At 38.2% G+C, this 16529-nt stretch overlaps 3 protein-coding genes across 17 annotated transcripts in view; 2 read left to right on the top strand and 1 right to left on the bottom strand.

Moving 5' to 3' along the window:
* Positions 1 to 6423, top strand: part of NSD3 (nuclear receptor binding SET domain protein 3) — a 94307-nt gene extending 87884 nt beyond the window's left edge. For all 7 annotated transcript variants that reach the window (XM_011372433.2, XM_011372425.2, XM_011372404.2 and 4 more), the window contains one exon: positions 292 to 6423. In XM_011372433.2, the coding sequence (XP_011370735.1) occupies positions 292 to 530 (239 nt within the window). In that variant the 3' untranslated portion in view covers positions 531 to 6423. The remainder of the gene's footprint in view (positions 1 to 291) is intronic.
* A 143-nt stretch (positions 6424 to 6566) lies between these two features.
* PLPP5 (phospholipid phosphatase 5) lies at positions 6567 to 11899 on the top strand. 3 transcript variants are annotated; one of them, XM_011372391.2, is made up of 7 exons: positions 6567 to 7176; positions 7386 to 7494; positions 7979 to 8069; positions 8508 to 8571; positions 9057 to 9181; positions 9803 to 9973; positions 11050 to 11543. In XM_011372391.2, the coding sequence occupies exons 1-7, from the start codon at positions 7103 to 7105 to the stop codon at positions 11175 to 11177; spliced, it is 762 nt and encodes a 253-aa protein (XP_011370693.1). In that variant the 5' UTR covers positions 6567 to 7102; the 3' UTR covers positions 11178 to 11543. The 3 variants fall into 3 exon arrangements, with proteins under 3 accessions (XP_011370693.1, XP_011370686.1, XP_011370679.1); XM_011372384.2 differs by having other exon boundaries at positions 6996 to 7176; positions 9057 to 9151; positions 10814 to 11899; XM_011372377.2 differs by having other exon boundaries at positions 6998 to 7176; positions 10814 to 11899.
* A 342-nt stretch (positions 11900 to 12241) lies between these two features.
* The window catches only part of DDHD2 (DDHD domain containing 2), a 73976-nt gene continuing 69688 nt past the window's right edge, over positions 12242 to 16529 (bottom strand). For 4 of the 7 annotated variants that reach the window (XM_023538505.1, XM_011372338.2, XM_011372330.2 and 1 more), the window contains 2 exons: positions 14756 to 14867; positions 13115 to 14322 (listed from right to left, as the gene is read on the bottom strand). In XM_023538505.1, the coding sequence (XP_023394273.1) occupies positions 14786 to 14867 (82 nt within the window). In that variant the 3' untranslated portion in view covers positions 13115 to 14322; positions 14756 to 14785. Of the gene's footprint in view, positions 14323 to 14755; positions 14868 to 16529 lie in introns of all 7 variants that reach the window. The other 3 variants (XM_011372309.2, XM_011372317.2, XM_023538514.1) reach the window with 3 other exon arrangements.

The following is a 16529-nucleotide window of genomic DNA, read 5'->3' as shown; positions in this document are numbered from 1 at the left end:
CATTGAATAGAACAAACAACCGTAGCAAACAAAACCATCCTAGTGAAAGTCTGTCTCTCTGCATATTTGGGATACTGTGAGCCAGCAAGGATTGGCTGCTTCTTTGTTATTACCATAGGTGAGTACTTTGGAAAGTATCTCACATCCATACTTAATAGTACACCCAGCCATACCTATATCTGGCTGAAATTTGGAGTTGTATTCAGTCGAAGGTGGGAACTTGGGTTTTCTGTGGGTAATCAGGATGGGCACTAACTGGGGCTCTTTTCCTTCTTTCCATCTCCCCATCAGGAAAGTGGGAGTGCCCGTGGCATCAGTGCAACGAGTGCAGCGGTGCAGCCGTTTCCTTCTGTGAGTTCTGTCCACGTTCCTTTTGTAAAGATCATGAAAAGGGGGCTCTGGTTCCCTCTGCGCTGGAAGGCCGTCTCTGCTGCTCCGAACATGACCCCATATCTCCTGTGTCATCAGAATACTGGAGCAAGATCAAATGTAAATTGGAATCACAAGATCATGGAGAAGTAAAAGAATAAATGGGCAGTGATTTCCTTTTTTTTCTATTTAAATGAAAAAAAAGGAAAATCAAAAAGTAAATAGATAATGCATTGATCAAAGGAGAGACTGCTGCAGTGCATACAGCCTTTGCCATCAGTACTGCCTTATTAAAGTGAAAATGGGGAACTTGTTCCTGCAAGGCAGTTGGTGGTATCTGGTTTTTCTGTTTTGTTGGTTTGGGGGTTCTTTTGTGGAGGGTTCAATTCCCTTGGTCTTTTTTTGCCTTTTATTGTGCTTCAATGCCTTTGCGGCTGGAAAAAGAGATGTCTTCGCTTTTAAAATAAGAACAAAGAGAAAAGAAAGTTTTGTTAATGAGATGAATTTAAAGTCTAAGATGTGTTCCTTGGGTGTAAAAAGCAAAAGTAGCCATCATTCCTTTATTTATTTTCATTTTTAAAAATTTTGAGAAGTATAGTTCAGATAGTCTAATCAGTGTGTATGTGTGTATTTTAAATAGGAATTGGAGAAAGCCCTCTAGAAAAGGGTATGAGGATCTTTATATACCTCTTTACTGAGCAGTAGGTAGGCTAACTTCTCTTTCTCTTCAAAATGTCTTTTATTGTCTTAGAGAAGGGTTCTATGGGAGTATCGAATCTGGCCTCTTGAAAGCAAAATGCCTCAGTGGATTTTACCTCTGTGGTCTTAAACCAGGTGGGCTTTGTGAAATAACTTTACCTAGAAAGTTACATACTATGGTTTTGGTTTTTTTGTTTTGGAGAAAAAAATGGATAAACTTTACTGAGTTTGAAATGTTTTCCGTTGACAGTGGGTATTTTTGATGAAGTGTGTTTATGTGGATATGAATGCACAGAATGATCATTCTGTTTTGATGCTGATAAAGGCAGCCACAGGGAGATGAAAGGCATGGACCAAAAGTTGGACCATATAAGCACCATTTTCTGTCCAATTTAATGTAGACCCTGGTCTTACTTGGAGAGAATTTATTATGGGCATTTTACTTTCTGTCTCTGCTTTCCTCTCCTAATCAAACATTCCCTTTGTCAACTGACTATAATCATGTTAACTGGTGAAAACTACTCAGATGAGTTTGAATTGTATTTGAATAGTTCTTTTTTATTTAGTTCCTAATTTGGGGGGCATCCCAAAGTTATGTGTTAACAGTTTCTACTTAGATATCTAATACTTAAAATTGCCCCCATTGAGGAAGGGGAAACACTTCCACAGGATATATAATAGCCACACAAACACACTTCATCTTAGGAATTACTTAGGGAAAGCTCCCAAGAAAGCAGTGTTAGCAAAAATGGTTGTGATGCTTGTATCTCATAGATGCACGTATATCAAGATATCTGCCCACAACACTCACTTGCTTTTTAATGCTTAGGAATATGTATATTCCAGTATTCCTTGTATGAAATAATTAGTACTGTTGGACAGTGTTGTAACACTGTACTAAGTAGAAGTTTAGAAGTAGCGTGAATGTTAACTTTCTCTGTGAGTTTGGACTGCTTACAATTGCTGGTACCTGGTGGCATATATTTTCCCTGAAGAAGTACCTAGTAACCTTATGAAGGTAGGGAAGATAGATGTTCTACCATAGCGGTCCCCAACCTTTTTGGCACCAGGACTGGTGCTTCTATGAGAATCTAATACCTGATGATCTGAGGTGGAGCTGAGGCCGTGACGCTAGCGCTGCGGAGCAGCTGCAGATACAGATGAAGCTTCACTTGCCTACCACTTACCTCCTGCTGTGCAGCCCAGTTCCTAAGAGGCCAGGGACCCATACTGGTCCACAGCCTGGGGGTTGGGGACCCCTCCTCTACCACATTCCTTCAGTTGTGTTATATGTGTTCCTTTTCCTTATCAATTTAGAGCTCTTCTCTGGAAAAAAAAAAAAAGAGAGAGAGAGAGACTGTTTCATGCCTCTCTTTCTCCTCTCCTCTCCCCCTCCCTCACTCCCTCCCTCTCTCTCTGTATGTAAATGTGCAATTATACTGGATTTTCTCTTGTCAAAACAAAACAAACAAACAAAAAACACTACATTTCCTTTACTTAAGCTCCTAAACTGCCATTTGCCTGATTCCGGCAATTCTGAGATAACTTACTGGGCCTCCGACGATTCTATTGATTAGATATGGTCCCAAAAGAAAGAGCAAAATGGAAAATGCTATCTATACATGTTACGAGCTATAATTGCTAAAAGTAACATGGATTATAGCTTACCAAAACACTAAACTTTGCTCTTGAGCAATTATATAGTTTGATGTCCTTTTAAAGAATAATTTAAGAAAATCTAGGTTTTATCATACTAAAACTTTATTTTGTATATGTATATGATAAATGTTTGCATTTTTAAACTTACTAACATGAAGGATTTCCTTTAATATTTGAAATGCAACTTATTGAAACAGTATCCAACATAAAATCTTATTTCCTTGCTTTGTTTTGGATTTAGTACTATTTAATATCTGATGACTTTTATATGGTAAGCCAGGGTATATCCTATATACTACACATACATTAGGTTTAAGTATTTTTATGCAGCTTCTTCATTGTGTCACATTTTGTTTATATATCTTTAACAGAGCTCTGATGAGATTTCTTAATCTTTTTTGGGGGGTGGGGGGACTAATAGGATTGTTCTGCCATTTTAGAAATCAGGGTAGAAAACAAAATAGCTAACAATAACTCTGGAGTCTTTGTCACTGAAAGAGTGATCTTTAAGAGTCTAAAAAGTGGTTTTAGTCATGCCAGTGCCAAGGAGCTCTCCTTACACCTCCATAGTGTCACTGTTGACCTATTTTATATATTGTAAAGTTGCAGGTTCTGAAAGCAGGAAGAGTAAATTATGCTTTATGTGTGCATACTATATACATGCACTGTGCTTGCCTATGCTTCACCAATGAAATATTCCAAAAGACATACTGCTGCTCATTCATAGTCTGATGTTCATATTTGTTAACTTTTAAATCTATATTTGGTAAGAGCATAAAAGGCTGGTTTTTATTCTTGTCAAAAATGAAATAATTTAAAGCAGCATGGGATAATGATGGTATTTTTTTTAACCTCATATTAATTCTTTGGAGGAAAAAGTGAATGTATGATTTTTGATAATCAGCTATATAAAGCTTCATAAGTTGGATCGCTAACAACTGAAGATGAAATCCTGGGGAAAAGTCCAGGCATTGTGCAGTGGGAGGAGGGTCTGGACCACAGATGAAGGAGTTGAGGGCCCTTCATTCCTGGAAGGCTGAAGCAGCGGGAGGACGTGATTGACTTTTTAAATATCTAATCAGGACTAGAATTAGAGTTTATTTTCATTTTTGTTTTAACAAGTTCCAACTCTATCTGAATTCTCAAAAATGATCTGGCCTAAGTTATAAAATAGGCTGACTTTTAGAATCACTGAAACTTGGAGATTTCTGTGTGTTCAAGTCAAGAACATATCTAAAAACTAAAAAAAATAATAATAGGGGCAGGTAAGATTGCTCCCAGCTCTCTTCTGCCATTTCCAAATATTTGGAAACATGCCTGTAAATAACATTATGAAACTCTGAGATAATCATGTAAAGGACTCATACAGGGCAGGCTGTTGGACATCTTTCTTTCCTGGTTCATGAAGTAGAGTTTCCTTTTTGAAGGGTTTGTCATGTGGCATGTGTTCCATTCAGGGTCAAACCCAGATCTGCAGAGTGGAAACAGGCCAGCTATAAAGAATGTAATCTCTGGACTACCCAGATTTGTTGCTTGTCTTTCATTTCCTTTTTAAATACAAAGTTCTTCCTTTAGCGTTCACCTTAAAGGTGCTGCCACTCGCCATGTCCCAACAGGATAAGAAAACAAGTTACCATGGAGTCCTTACAGCTTGGGAAGCTTACATTTGATGTACTTGTACATGAGGTACGACAGCACTGGGAAGTTGCTTTATGGGCAGTGCAAATTAGACTTGAATTACTTCTTACTAGGCTAATGCATCTAGCCACGCCCAAGTTGCTGCAGACATGATGTGATCATTTGGAGCAATTTCCTTTGGCCTAGGGCCACATAGAATGGGTTTCTGGTTATTTGTAAACAAAGAGTAGAACTTGCTCCCATTTTCAGATAGGCTAGGGAATAGATAAAATTAGACAGCTTTGTCATGTATTATCAGATATTGAAAAGTTGGAAATTTGTATATACTGAAATCTACCAACTTTTATCTAGGGTGGGGCACGAAGAAAAAGGGGTTATGGTTATAGTAGGGTAGCAGAGGGGGATGATAATGTTTACCACAGGTACGAAGTAGTCACTTTAACATTGAGACCTCTGCCTCATTGAATTCAGGTTTTTTAAGTACTTGAAATTCTTCATATTCTCCTTATTTTAACAGTTATTTTATGAAGTAAAAAGCATTGTTTTGTATACTGTTTTGAAAATAAATAGCCTAGTCTCTTATCCTCTTTAACTTGGATTAAAGGTGAAGTTCTGCAAATGGGGAAGCGTGTTCACAGTAGATATCTCAGATTTAATGCACACATTTGAGGAAGAGACTCCTGCATGAGATACCAGCAGCATTTTTATATTTCCTATGTACTTTATTTTGTCATTTTGTCAACCCATGCACCTCTTATTTCCTTTTAATATATGCCTATGTAGGGAAAACAAATTGCACTTACGTTGCACTCCTGAAATGCTGGGTGTAACCTATGTGTTTCAAAAACCATTTCCATTCTTTTTTTTCATCAGTCCATTGCTTAAGTGACAAGTTCAGGTTCTTGTGGCACATATGTATGTAGAAGGAGGAGGAAGAGAATTACCTGTCCTTAAGCAGCCTCTAAAAGTCATTAATTTGTAAGAAAAAGGGAAACAATAAATAGTTGCCAAAGTCATTTATTCAGTCTTTAGTTTTCTTATATGACATTATGGCATCTGCATATTGGCAAGAAAGCACCCTCAGGTTCCAGTATTCCCCTTCCCTACTGGCCACAGGTTTCTGATATGTGTGAATGGCTCTCAATGGCCATCGCATTACCTGGATAAGGTATTTATAAGGTATTGTCAGTTTAGAAGTGGACTGGATAAAATTTACTTTGTTGTCATTTATATCGCTATTTTATTTGTGCTGTCACATACCCTGTGTTGAAAAAGAAAATCATATTGCCACTGACAGCGAAAATGCTAAATGATGATTACAACCGGCTAATAAGATTCTTTTTATATACAAGGGTGTGTGCATAATTGGAATTGATAAGAGAAATTCATTTGTATCCACTTGTGATATTGCACAACAAACAGATGTTTTCATTTCCTTGTGATCTTTATGATAACGACCTTTGTAGATTGGTTATTTCTGTACTTTGTTTATCTGTAATAAACTTTGTAGATCCTGTGAAATGTTATTTTGCCTAAATCACTTGAGACTTGAGTCTTTAATAACAGCATCAATATTCACTAAAGTCAATCTCTTTTGAGTTTCTGTAACTTGGCTAGAAGCTTGACACTAAGGGATTAGTGTTAATTTTCCCTGGGGGTGTTCCACTAGGGCATTATTGTATATTGACTTCATGTTGCCACACAGACTTCAAGATATATGATATTTTGGGGATTTTGTTGATTGGCCTATGTTTTATTGCATAGTGTGAAATGTGCAAAACTTGGTTAAACTGTATATAGATAGCTTACAGTTGACTAGTTATAGTGTATTTAGGATTGCCTGTAATATTTAAGCTGCTTACTACTGTGTGTGCTGGTAGGAACATATAATTTTTGTATATTTACTGAAATGTTGCCTTTTTTATTTTACAAATACTTTGGATTCAAATGTGTTTTTTGCTTTCGTGAGGATTAATTTGGAAAGGTTTTTAATGACATTCCACTGATTACAGATTTTGCTTGAGATTGACTTCAATAAATTGTCCTGTATGTTCCAAATTAAATATGTGGACTTGTTCATTGCCTGTAATTTCTTGCTACAACACACTGGGCAAAGGCCGTCATGGGAGGGAGGGGACCTAGCTGCCGGCTGAATGACCTAATATGTCCACCCTCAGCCAGTGAGGCCTGCAGCACAGCAAAGTCCTGTGTGAGAACTAAGTATATTTTTCTTCAGAATGCTGCTGTGCTGCTAATAAACTTGGATCTGAAAATGTGAGGATTTTGTTTTGTGTTAATGGGGGTAAAGGTCCTTGAAGAATGTTGCTCCTTGCTTTGATGTGGTATGAGACTATCAAGGCACAGGTGAAGGACATTGAAGGGGTGATAGTCATCACTTTCATCCCTCTGGTTTATCAGACCAAAGGCAGCCTGCTGCCTGGCTGGACACCTAGAACTAGCTCCCTGCCGAATGTACTAGAAAACAACACTGCTTGCTTTTTATTTTATTGGGTGCTGGCTCTCAGAACACCGCAAAGCTGCCACTCCTGCTTCCGGGGGATTGCTGAGCTGTCTGGGTAAGGAGGTGGCTGAACAACCTTTCTGGCCTGCAGTTCCCCCGAGTGCCCGCCAGCCCGCGCTGAGAGCAGCTGAGATCCGGCCTCGGGACGGCCCTTGCGTCCCCGCTGCAGCGGCTGCCACGTCAGTGCAGCGTCCTGTCTCCGGGCTGTGCGACCGGATGGGGAAGGTGGCAGCGGCGGCGGTCTTCGGGGCCGAGCTGGGGGTGCGGATTGTGCTGCTCACTGCCTTCTTGTAAGCGGTTTGGGGATCGGATCCCAGGGCCCCGCACCCTCCTGCATGGACGGATGGGCTGCGACCCTTTAAGTAACAGGCAGGAAGGTCCTCGCCACGGCTACCCGGCGCTCTCGGTGCCACGCCCAGCTGGCCAAGGTCAGGGTCCTTCCCTGGGAAACCCGGAGGAAGCAAACCAACGTGCTCTGTACTTTTTGTTTCCCCTTTAGGGTAACAGAGCGTCTCCCTCCCTTCCAGAGGCTTATCCAACCAGAGGAGATGTGGCTTTACCGGAATCCGTATGTGGAAGCAGACTATTTCCCAACCAAGCCGATGTTTGTGCGTTGGAGAACTAGCCCTTCCTTCTGCCCCTTAATACTTATTACTGAGATTAATGCTAGGAAGCTGAAAGTGGTCAGTGGGCTCCAAAATGATCTTTGTAGGGAATTTACTGCCCCTTTGTTGATGTGCTAAGATTTTGCTTCCTGCTATGCTAAAAGTTCTGCATCCTAATGTTTAAGATCCAGAGTTAGACAGCAAGATGTTAGTCTATTTTGGCTCGAGACATGATCTGTGAGCTCTACTCCTTAGGATGGCCTGAGGTAACCGGTCATTTAGAATAATGGTGTATTTACTGGTCACTGCTCAATGCCCAGTTAACCTACAGTGAAACACTACTTATATTTATAGGGGAATGGTTGGGTCTGATATGTGAGTTCTGCTGCCACTTCCATCCCTCTTCGCTGTAAGAGCTATTTGAGCAACCAGTTGTGTGGAGTTTTGTGGTTTTATTTTGTTTAACCTTTGGCGTATTCTGGTTCAGGTCATAGCATTTCTCTCTCCGCTGTCTCTGATCCTCCTGGCCAAATGTCTCAAGAAGGCAGACACAACAGACAGCAAACAAGCCTGCCTAGGTAAGAGCTAACCCTTTCTAGCTCATGTTGTCTTGTCTTAGTGCTGGAATGAAAAGGCAAGAATTGGGGGTTCAGCCATTGACACTGTGGCCTCAGTGTTGGAGGCCACTGAGTTCTACGTTTCTGAAGTAATTCTATCTCCCCTACATCCCACTTCTTACCCTGTGAGACAGAAAAACAGCACTATAAAGAACCTGATTAACCTCACAGGTGTGCCTAAATGCACTGGATTATTTGTACCTCAGAAATGTCTTCAGCCTAGGACAGAAGTTCTCCCTGTACTAAAACAGCAGTCAGTCACTGAGAGCCATATTACTTTTATATTCAGCTCTGACTGGAGCCCAACCATTCCTCTATTTCAGAAAGGCCATGGCTCCTCTTAATGAGATAGTGATCACGTAGTTCCTCCTCCTAACGGTAAGTTTCTTTGCTTTCCAGCTGCCAGCCTTGCCCTGGTTTTGAATGGTGTTTTCACCAACACAATAAAACTGATAGTGGGAAGGTAAGTGACAAGTTAGCCACCCCAGTGTCTGCCTCAGCCCTTCCTTCAGCAGGAGAGATGGTTAATGGCACTCCATCTTTATCCTTTTCCTCCATATTGTCTAATCTTTTTCTCATTTAACACTTTATCCTTTCAAAAGACATCAGTCCTGTGGGTGACAGGTGGGCTCTTTTCTGCTCTGAACAGCATTTCCCACTGACAACCACAGCAGTCAGTGGCCTCTAGAGCACCCCTTGTGGCTGTACTATCACTTGTTCTTTACCCTAAAAAAGTAATCATGTGCTGGAGTGGCTTTTTTTTCTCCTAATTTAAATGTTGACCCTGAAAATAAGGCTTCTTAGTGGTGACTATCCTAATCCAGTCTCATTATTTTGTCTTGGACACTATTAGACCAACAGTTAACAGGATTAGTAATGTCAGATACGCCATCAAATAATTTCGGGAGTTGTAAATGATTGTGTTCAAACCATGCTCATTTCCTGTAGGCCACGCCCAGATTTCTTCTACCGCTGCTTCCCTGATGGGCAAGCCCATTCTGACTTGATGTGCACGGGAGATAAGGACGTGGTGAATGAGGGCCGTAAGAGCTTCCCTAGTGGACATTCTTCTTGTATGAATACCAGATGGACTCTACTTCTGTGCCTTTTTTTGGATCACTGAATTTAACCTAGGAAGTTTGTGAGGATGGGAACATCTCAGTACGCTTGTTCTTGTATCTAGAAATGGAAGAACCTCCCCCCGCCCCTTAAGAACCACAAGATTTCACAAGCCTGAGCCTCGAATGTTAGGGGGTAAATATTCAAGGCCAGGAAGTAGTTTCCCCTTCAGGAGATTTGAATATTTTATTATTATTTGCTTAGATCCTACAATCTTGTACTAATCATAAAAATATTAACTAACTTTTATTGAAGAGTTAGTTACTATGTGTCAAGTGCTTTGGAAAGCATTTTAGATTGTTACCTCATTTGATACTGTAATAGCCCAATAAGGTGGGCACTATTATTTTTATGATTCTCATTTATTCCTAATGAAACTAAGCATTGAGAAGTAACCTGCCCAAAGTCCATTATTTTTTCCTTTCATTTCCTTCTCCCTCATAACCAAGGATCTACTCCTGAAGTATACAAAAAAGGGGATAAAACATGTTCATGTTTCCTGGCCTCCTGTTTGCAGATGAATGACATAGCTTCCTTTAACTAAAAGACACATTTATAGGTTTTTCCTCTTCTAGTTGCATTTGCTGGTCTGGCCTTTGCTTCCTTCTACCTGGCAGGGAAGTTACATTGCTTCACACCACAAGGCCGTGGGAAATCTTGGAGGTTCTGTGCCTTTCTGTCACCTCTACTTTTGGCAGCTGTAATTGCACTGTCCCGCACCTGTGACTATAAGCATCACTGGCAAGGTAAGCAAGGTATTCATGCTATGGAAGCTTCCATGTATCACTCATTTTATTCCTAGCACCAGGCACAAAGGGAGATGCTCACACTATGTACCTGTTGAGTGAATGAACAAATGTGTATGGGATGGTCTGGATTCTGTACTAAGTAAGCGTTTATAGCTACATGGAGGATGAGAAAGTACACTGACTTTTTAAAGGAGAAATGTCCTAATTTTTCCATTATTTTGAAGCATCATAAGTATAGAATAAACTATAAGAAATTTTTTATAACAAACCTCAAAGCTCAATATACTTAGTCTTAAAATAAAAATCAAGTTTGTCTTGAGATTTTGTTCAGAAATAAAGGTAAAATTCAAGGATACATAAAATTGTGATTAAACTAAAGAAATTTAAGTTGGTATAGTAAAACATCCAAGTTATAGAACATCTTCACAGAAAACCCACAATTAAAAAAAAAAAGGTGACAGTATAGCCCAGATATCCTTAGGAGACCTATTTTATAAAGAGTTATAAACTCCTGAAGAGTTTAAGAGTTTATTTCTTCCTCTAGAACTCTTTAAATGGTTAAAAAAAAAAATTAATCTAGTGTACTTGGAAAAGGCTTATTATACTTAACTAAAGATGTGTTTTGATTGGGTGTTTAGAGAACCTGAAAATGATAATCCTGTAACTATATGATAAAACTGAGAAAGCCTAAAGAAAATGTGAACCTAGAATTGTAGGGTTTTGCAGCCCAAACAATTAGAATAACCTAGAGGGCCAAGTTCTCCATACTATGCGATATCTGACATGATTTTAGAGTCTAATATGATTAAGAGAAGACTTTATCTCCTCTCTCTTCAGATGTACTAGTTGGATCCGTGATTGGCCTGACATTTGCCTATGTCTGCTACAGGCAGTATTATCCTCCCCTGACTGATGCAGAATGCCATAAACCATTTCAGAACAGACTTGCACTTCCTACTGCACAAAAGAAGCCTGATGATCCTTATCATTTTGATATTTAGAAATTGGAGCTACCTCAGTAGAGATTAGGTGAAATCAGCCCCTCCTAGAACTTCTTACTTTTTACCTCTTAGGTACAAGTGAGGACATCAGCACTTCATTCTGCCTCCCTATGACTATGCAGTTTTGCCTCTGGCTCACAAGAATTTATCATGAGGAGTCAAGTTTCTTTTTCACTACTGTATGCCACACATTCTGGTAAAGAGATCTTTGAATAGTCCTCCAACAGCGTATGAATCTGGTCCACCAGATTGGTATCTCAAGATCTACAGTGTTTTTCCATTTAAATTTAAATGTTCTTGAAAGGATCTTGTCACAAAGAAGCCTTTACATAGCCCCATTTTATCCTAGAAGCTGGAGTTAAATATCAAAATATCATTTCCCATAGCTCAAATCTAAAGTCTAGGGCATGACCAACTAAATTATTTTGGTTCTATTTACTATTTCTGGCTTGTTTACCATTGTTATGTATATCTTGTCCAAGTCCAGCCAGATAACGCTGTTCATTTTTAATACTGTTGGCATAAAATGATTTGTTGAATTACCAAGTAAACAATAAGAAAGAAAATGGTTAAGAGTGTGGTTTTGGTGCTAACTAATGACTGTTTCTACCTCATTTGTCCTTAACTGTGCTCATGAGCTTCTTTCCCTCCCTTCATGGCTGAAGATCTGCCCAAATGCCTCAACTCTGCCAACTGCCTAAGGCAGGAAAGAAAAATTACAGATATCATTATCTGGATGACAGGTGAATCTTTTTCTGTCCCTTCTTTACAATGAACTATGAGGAACAATTATAGGATGTCATCAAAATTGATTCTATAGGACCTAAAACTACCTTTCTCTTTATTGAGGTTAAATATGACCTTATTTCTTTCTATAACATTTTCAATGTATCTTTTTCCTTCAGTAAATGTGACAAGCAAATAAAATGGTGAATGTGGGTTTTTTTGGTACTGAAGTACTATTTGAAAGCTGGAACATTTCCAAAGTAAAACACTGGATTCCCCATCTCACATAAATGACTCAACTATCTATAGCAGAGGCTGACGATTATAAATACCAAAAGAGAGGTTCAATATTTACCTCATAACTGCCACGCTTTAAATTCTGAACTACACCTGCCTAGGACAATGAAAACACCATGAGTCAAAGGACAAAAACTTGAATGTCATGTTCCTTGCCCAAAACTTTTATTTTTTAAACTTGTTTTATAGAGGAAGAGAAAATGGTTATTATATTGATTTTCTTTATGACAGATGAACCAGGTAAAGGTAGGCGATGGGTCAATATGGTTTTATTTCAATATTTACTAGAGTTTTAAATATAATCACATAAAAAAACAGACATTTCAAAAAGTGCAAAATATTAGAAAGCTAATCAATGCTATTAATCTTTCCATGCAAACAAATCTCTTTTGCTAAGCAATACCAATTCTGCAGTTGGGAATATGTATAAAATGATACTCTATCAGAGTTTAAAAATAGGCTTGGTCAAGAGATTGCACATGATACAACTGAAATAGTGCAAATGATATACCACTAAATAAAGGATTTAAATCGAGCTTATTACCCATGTAATATACAACCATGATAATACCACAGAAAAGAAACATTTCTTAGCAGTGGTTTATCTAGCTATCCAGAGTTATGCTGTTCATCTTTGGTTACAAGGACTCACTCTTGCTTGTCCTTTGGTTACTCCTAAATAGTACCAATTCTGGCTAAATATGAAGAGTAAACTTAAATTTGAAAACAACTTGACAAAAGCTTTCCCTTTAATATATATTGAATGCTACTTAATTCTCAGTAACCCTTCAAACTCAATTTATGTAGTAAAGAAAATATTCCACATATCTGAAACTTTTTAGTGGTTTAGTCAGCAATTGTCGATAATCAGACAGACAAGGAAAGGCCAGGCTCTGACCTATACCCCAACCTTACCTCTACCATCTCTAAGTAACAATTAACCTTCCCTTTTCTCTCCACAAAGGGATGGCTTAAGTGAATGTTAAATGCCAGTGCTTTGGACACCATGATACATTTACAAAAAACATAAAAAACAACACAGCTTGCCTGGCTATGCCTCACTATAAAACAATGGGCTGTGGAATCTGAGAAGAGTGTATCACAAAGAAAACTGCAAAGACAAAAACAAACTGACCAATGAAAAACAAAATAACCTCTAGCACAGTGGTGAGCCGATGCCTTGGAAAAAATTAGTCTATATTCACCCACCTTCTTCAAGGTACATCTCACTTTGTATGTTCAGACACTGACTCTTCAATAGCTGTTCCTTGGCCCCTGCAGGCATATGTTTTTCTTTCAGAATAAGAAAAATTTCCCCTCAGCCAAACCTACCTGCTCAACCAACAATGCCTATGCCATGAGCCTTTTAAATAAGCATTCTGGATTGTGGGTACCTGAGAAGGCAATGATGTTTACAAAGTGTTTTTAAAGAGGACACACAATGCTACCATCACCCAAGTGGATGTGGCAGGTGACTTACATAAATTCTATTTCACCATAAATGCACCAGTCTGTCAAGGCTGTGCAATTTCAGGTTTGTCAGCCTTTATAGCTTCACCTTCAATTAAAGAACAAAAGTTAAGTCAGATACTCATCTAGTCTCCCAATATGAAGTATGATATCAAAGGGCAGGTGTAGGAGATATAACATCTTCGATTTATAAAGATGCATGTAATGTGAACTAAATGGTCCACTTTAGACTCTCAGAGAAGCTCAAACGGCTGTAAAAACAATAAACAGCAACAGTGATTCATAGCAACAAATCTGTCAGTCAGCTGTAGAGCATAAAGTATACTTATTTTAAGCTACATTTTAGACTTCATATAGGACTTGTAAGAAAGATGGCTCAAAAGATTTTGACTGCCTGACACTTTTTTCCATATCCACTTAGCCTTCAAATGCAGAGACCACTAATGAGAGATAAGTGTACCCCAAATGCCTTCTGAATTTCAAGTCTATTTCCAAACTAGAACATTTCCTAGAAAAAAATTCTAACAACCTAAAACATATCAAACTCAAAACAGAATTTATACCATCTCATGTAATAAGCAAAAAAGTATAATACCGATATACTATCATCAAAGAATTAAAGGAGCAAACCACCCCCATCTATGAAGAAAAAATGGCAAGTGCTTATATGAACCCAGTAGTAATAATAGGGTGTCTTCCCTTTGCTTTCCACTCACTTTCAAAATGGAAGATTATCTTCCAAAGACCCCAATGGTAAGGGGCAACCAACATGCAAGAAGTGATGCAGCTGAAGAGGAAAACTGCAGCAACAAACCAGGTGGATTTTCTGGGGAAGGACCCCTCAATGTCTGTCTAGGGGAGAGAGGGGGAAAGAGGTCACCATGCAGTCACAACTAGAAGGCACCCAGGGAGAATGCCACCTTTCTGGTTACATATTTAAAAAGCCAAGTAATTTAAATCTAAAGATGGGCCATTTGTAATTTAAATTGTAACTGTTGCTGTGGTAACTCTTAGATAATCAAAACTATTAAGCTTCTGAGTTTAGATCCTAACAGTGACAAATGTTATTGGACCATATCACTAGCAACACACACACACACACCTTTCTCTAAGTTGGCTATTGCACTTTTTCCCCATGAATTTTAACCAGAGTCCCTCTAAAAATGAATAACCTAGATCTTGGTGACAGGCAACAGAAAAATATAAAGAGACTGAGGCTCCATAGTGCCTTATAACATGTTAATATGTAGGAACTATGCTGCATATATGTCATTGAAAAACTTACAGTAAGCAGCCGGCCATAGATGATTCATTTTTACTGTAAAGGCTGATCAAGGAAAATACCCTGGGTTTGGTAGATTTCTTTGAGGACCAGTAATACTGTATCTTCAGACTCCCTGTAAAGAGAAAAATTTATGTTGTAAAAGAAAAAAAAGAGCTAACATTTGTACTAGATGCAATTGTCAGTAGTTTGGAAGGTAACCTTCTAACAAATCTAGCATTATACTCAGTAACATAAAAAAGCTAGTAGTAAATAACTTAAGAACAGTTCCCTTTCCATAGAACTCATTCTTGGGACAATATGGAAGAGCCGTCCAGTTGCTCACCTTAATTTTTTAAATGTTATTTACTTTTTTAAAAAAGATAATACAATCATGTGGTTCAACATTCAAGATATGTAAGGGTATAATAATGAGGTCCCCCTCCCACCTGTTTCTTAACCACTAGTTCCCATCTTCTGAGAAGCAATGTTATCAATTTCTCATGCATCTTCCAGATAATACTGTGTGTGTGTATAAGCAATTACTTATATCTACGTTCTGAAAGAAACTTTATTATTAAAATAACATTCAAGTCCTGATCAAGATGGTGGAGTATGTAAGCAATGTGCTCACCTCCTCCCACAACCACAACAAATTACAACTAAATTATAGAACCATCAACCTGGAGAACCACCTGAAGGCTAGCTGGACAGAACTATAACTAGGGATATAATGAAGGGGCCAAGTCAAGAGTGAATGTCAACTGTAATTGAAAAAAATTTTTTTATATTTTTTTAAATAAAAAATAACATTCACGAAGGATTGCCTTAAGGATATGTGGCTCAAACATCTGTGGTTCAAATTTTGAGTCATGAATCTATTTGAGGATCTAATGAAACCTATGGCTGTTTCCCCAGAAAACATCACATATACATATACACTGAAAATTATAAACAGATTTCATTGGATTCAACTTTTTCTATCCTTCACAAACTCCATACACAGACCTCAGGTTTAGAAACTCCTATGCCAACAAGGGGGGCTTAGCTAAACGAGATATTAAAATGGTGTGATCCTGGTGCATAAGAAAAAAATGGACCAATAGAAAAGAACAGGAAATTCAGATGTCCTAAATATACACAGAAATTCAATATAACAAAGTCAGAATCTCAAATCTCTTAACCGTGTTGTAACAACTAGGTAACCATCTAGAAAACTACCTGGATCAATCTACATCTTATTAGGACCAATCTGAAATGAATCAAAGATTTACATGTAAAAATGAAACTGTAAAATATCAGAATAAACTGTGGTGAGGAATTCTTAGGAAAATAAGAAAGGTCTAAGTATTATACAAATTCCAGAAACCAAAAAGGAAAAAACAAATTGGACTATATAAAAATAAAAATTTTCTACTTAGCAAAAACTAGTGTATGCAATGTCAAAGACAAACTGAGGAAAAGGTATTTGCAACTCATGTTGCAAACTAATTAATAAAAAAAAATCGACATTTCAATGTAAAAGAGAATAAAGGGTACAGGTAACTCCCAGAAAAGGAAGTAAAAATGGTCCTTAAATGTATATCAAGATGCTTCAACCTTATTCATAATAGGAGGAATGCATTTTTTTCTTTTTAGTAAAAGGCAAAAGATTCCGTATGAAGAGAAACAGGAGCACAGGAGGATTGCAATTTAAAACTATAGTGTGCATGACACATACACTGAAAACTACAAAACATTGTTGAGGGAAATTAAAGAAGACCTGAGAGATATCATGTTTGTGGATCAGAAGGCTCAG

This window comes from Pteropus vampyrus, unplaced genomic scaffold (genome assembly GCF_000151845.1).
Source record: "Pteropus vampyrus isolate Shadow unplaced genomic scaffold, Pvam_2.0 Scaffold8, whole genome shotgun sequence".
Classification (NCBI taxonomy): Eukaryota; Metazoa; Chordata; class Mammalia; order Chiroptera; family Pteropodidae; genus Pteropus; species Pteropus vampyrus.
This window is presented reverse-complemented; position numbering and strand designations above follow the sequence as displayed.

Coding starts and splice junctions, on each gene's coding strand:
- PLPP5 (XM_011372377.2), top strand. CDS start 7,103: ATGGGGAAGGTGGCAGCGGCGGCGGTCTTCGGGGCCGAGCTGGGGGTG. Junction 8,070..8,507: donor CAGCAAACAAGCCTGCCTAG/GTAAGAGCTAAC, acceptor TTTGCTTTCCAG/CTGCCAGCCTTGCCCTGGTT. Junction 9,974..10,813: donor CTATAAGCATCACTGGCAAG/GTAAGCAAGGTA, acceptor CTCTCTCTTCAG/ATGTACTAGTTGGATCCGTG.